Genomic DNA, 3,363 nt, shown 5'->3' with positions numbered 1-3,363 from the left:
TAGCCAGGATGGTCTCGATCTCCTGACCTCGTGATCCGCCCATCTCGGCCTCCCAAAGTGCTGGGATTACAGGCATGAGCCACCGCGCCTGGCCGCTTCATTTCTTTTTAAGGCTGAATAATATTCCCTTTTATGGACAGCCCCCTTTTGTGGATTCATTTGTCAGTGGATGGACATTTGACTTGTCTGCCTGTTCACTGCTGTACCCACTATTCTTGGTGCTCTTGGGAATGAATGAATGAATGAGTGAATGAATAAAACGAGCAGAGCTGTCCATGGTCACAGAGCTGGTAAGATGTGAAATCAGGATTGGAAGTCAGACCATTAGTCCCCTAGAGCCAATGTTCTTTTTTTTTTTTTTTTAAGAGGGAGTTTTGCTGTCACCCCAGCTGGAGTGCAGTGGCGTGATGTCAGCTCACTGCAACCTCTGCCTCCTGGGTTCAAGCAGTTCTCTTCCCCTCAGCCTCCCGAGTAGCTGGGATTACAGGTGTCTGATACCACGTCTGGCTAATTTTTATATTTTTAGTAGAGATGGGGTTTCGCCATGTTGGCCAGGCTGGTCTGGAACTCCTGACCTCAAGTGATCTGCTCATCTTGGCCTCCCAAAGTGCTGGGATTACATGTGTGAGCCACCCTGCATGGCCAGGCCAATGTTTTAAGCATCAGGCTTTACCTGTGAATCTTCTCTTTTTACGGATGAAGATGACTGTATCACTCAGATTCCTGGTGGGAAAGCAATGGCATACTCAAGTGGGGTAACTAATGATGGGACCATTTACAAAGGTGTGGGCAGAGTTAAGAAAAAGCAATAATGGGGGGCGCGGTGGCTCACGCCTGTAATCCTAGCACTTTGGGAGGCTGAGGTGGGCGGATCACAAGGTCAGGAGATCGAGACCATCCTGGCTAACTCGGTGAATCCCCGTCTCTACTGAAAATATAAAAGCAAAATTAGCTGAGCGTAGTGGCGGGCACCTGTAGTCCCAGCTACTCACAAGGCTGAGGCGGGAGAATGGCGTGAACCTGGGAGGCAGAGCTTGCAGTGAGCTGAGATTGCGCCACTGCACTCCAGACTAGGAGACAGAGTGAGACTCTGTCTCAAAAAAAAAAAGAAAAGAAAAGAAAAGAAAAAGCAATAAGGGATAGTGAGTTGCCTGGGGCTGGCAAGAGTGGGGAACCCTTACCATTCCCAGGACTAAAGGAGGACGTGGTGCCCAGAAGCCCCACCTACATGCTACTGAGAAGGGTAGGGCCCGGAGTCAAGTCCATCCTCACTGCTCTCCAGTGTCCTGAACTGGAAGCCAGGGGTCAAGGGGGACCCTGATACAGTTCGTGTGGGTGGGAATATACAAATTAGCTCAGACTGGAAAAGTAAAAATCTACCGGGCCACTTAGCAGGCTGGAATAACAGAAATGGATCAAGTCGGCTGCAAAGATAACAGGAAACAATATTTCTCTGTAGCTATAAAGTGATGATATTACCCCCTGTCTTTGAGTGACTGCTGAAACATTGTCCTTTAAAATCATAGACCATCAGAAAGTTTACTGTTTGAAATTATGTGACTAAGACTGAAATATACCAGTTTTGCCTGTAGAATCTAAGTCATCTTGACACAGAGAAGCAGCCTCGATTTACAACTTAGGAGCAGAGATTCAGATAAAGAGTTTCTGGACACATTTGACATTTATCTTAGCTTTGTTGCTTCCAAGAAAACAGGGCCCTGGGTCCCCTTTACAATCCAGATTTGAGGTTGACTGCTTTGTACAAGCCTGCCTTTACTTTGAGTCTATCAAAACATGACTTCATTTAGATTTTATCTATACTCCACTTTCCTCAGAATCCTATAACAAATCACTGTCTTCCTTTGTTTGGTGATGTCCTGAGGCTCCTCTGGTGGGTGGTGTCCCTCACGGAGTAGATCAATAAACCTAACTTTGTTGGACTGCCACTTGGTCCCTCGTGATCTTGGGCTGATTGGTCTAGAGCAGGGTGGAAAGTAACTCAGGGTCAAGCAAGAAAGATCCTGCAGAGAAATAAAGCCCCTCCACCCCTAGTATCCCCACTCCTGCAAATCTGATTTTCCCCACCAACTGCAGACCAGAGTATTTATTATAAGGGCTGGTAGAAGAAGAGGGAGAGACCTTTATTTATCCAGAGCTCCTATACATCAGGGGCTGAATAAATGGTTGTAGAAATGAATGAATCAATCTCCGAGTGAGGCTTAAGGCAATGGAAAGATCTCAGCCCTTTTCTGAGGCACAATGGAAGCTCTGGGTCTTGTGACATTTGCAGGACTGCCCCCTTTTCCCAACAGAAATGAGTCCAAAAAAGCAAAAGGAAAGGGGGGAAAGAGAGAATTCTAAAAATGCCCATCCTCTGAACACCATCTTTGTGTAGGCATCTGGAGGAGGCCCCCTGGGGCGAGGTCATCTGCCAGCCAGGCCCTTAGGACTTGGCCCTTCTCATTTATCGTTTATTGCAGTCACATCTCGGGCAACTGCCAGGGCCCGCCCCCACTCCACAGTCATTGGAAGAGCTCAAAGTTAAAGGCTCCCGCTAAAAGTCACTATGTTTCATTTTGCAGTTACCGGTAGGGGGCTTGCTGTGGCCCCATCTGAGAGAGCTGAGTTCTGGTCCAGCCTCACTCAGGGCGGGAGCCTGTGACCGTTCCAGCCTGCTGTAGCTGCAGTGATGTTTTCCAGTATGAGACAAACAAAGTCACTCAGATCCAGAGCATCAATTATGGCATCATTAAGTGGTTCTTCCACGTGATCGTCTTTTCCTACGTTAGGTAAGTGGGATGAGGGGAGGACCCCAGATCTCTGCAGTGGTTGACAGCACAGAAGGACCCAGGGGGCAGCTTCAGGTGCACATTCTGAATCTCACATGGTTTTCAAATTTGGACGTGCTTTCACAGCAAGCTGGGCGGGAGGGAGGAAGCAGCTTCAGGCAGGAGGCTGCAGCAGAGAGAAGCCATGGAAGGCAAGCAGGATTCATTTCTGCTCTACTCCAGGCCCGCCAGGGAGAGCAGGGCAGGGTTGTGCCTGGGGAAGGTGGGAAAGTGCAGGGCAACATCCTGGTTTCCCAGGGAGGAGGCAAGGATCTCAGGGCACTCCCGACGATCAGGCTGGCATCTGAGTCACCCTGCTTGGGAAGAATAGGACCAGGTTTATAAATGTATTTTAACTTTAGGTCACCAACGTCAGGAAGGCTCTGCCTTTTGGTTTTTTCTTTTCTTTTTTTTTTTTTTTGAGATGAAGTCTCGCTCTTGTACCCCAGGCCGAAGTGCGATACGATCTCGGCTCATTGCAACCTCCACCTCCTGGGTTCAAATATTCTGCCTCCGCCTGCCCACCCCACCCCCC

General features: G+C 48.7%; 1 protein-coding gene across 1 annotated transcript in view; it reads left to right on the top strand.

The window, feature by feature from the left end:
- Positions 1–3,363, top strand: part of LOC105552301 (P2X purinoceptor 7-like) — a 37,250-nt gene that overhangs the window by 10,493 nt on the left and 23,394 nt on the right. The window contains exon 2 of the mRNA XM_011997930.1: positions 2,648–2,789. Coding sequence (XP_011853320.1) covers positions 2,648–2,789 — 142 coding nt within the window. The remainder of the gene's footprint in view (positions 1–2,647; positions 2,790–3,363) is intronic.

The sequence above is a fragment of the Mandrillus leucophaeus genome, unplaced genomic scaffold (assembly GCF_000951045.1).
Source record: "Mandrillus leucophaeus isolate KB7577 unplaced genomic scaffold, Mleu.le_1.0 Scaffold55, whole genome shotgun sequence".
NCBI classification, from domain to species: domain Eukaryota; kingdom Metazoa; phylum Chordata; class Mammalia; order Primates; family Cercopithecidae; genus Mandrillus; species Mandrillus leucophaeus.
This window is presented reverse-complemented; position numbering and strand designations above follow the sequence as displayed.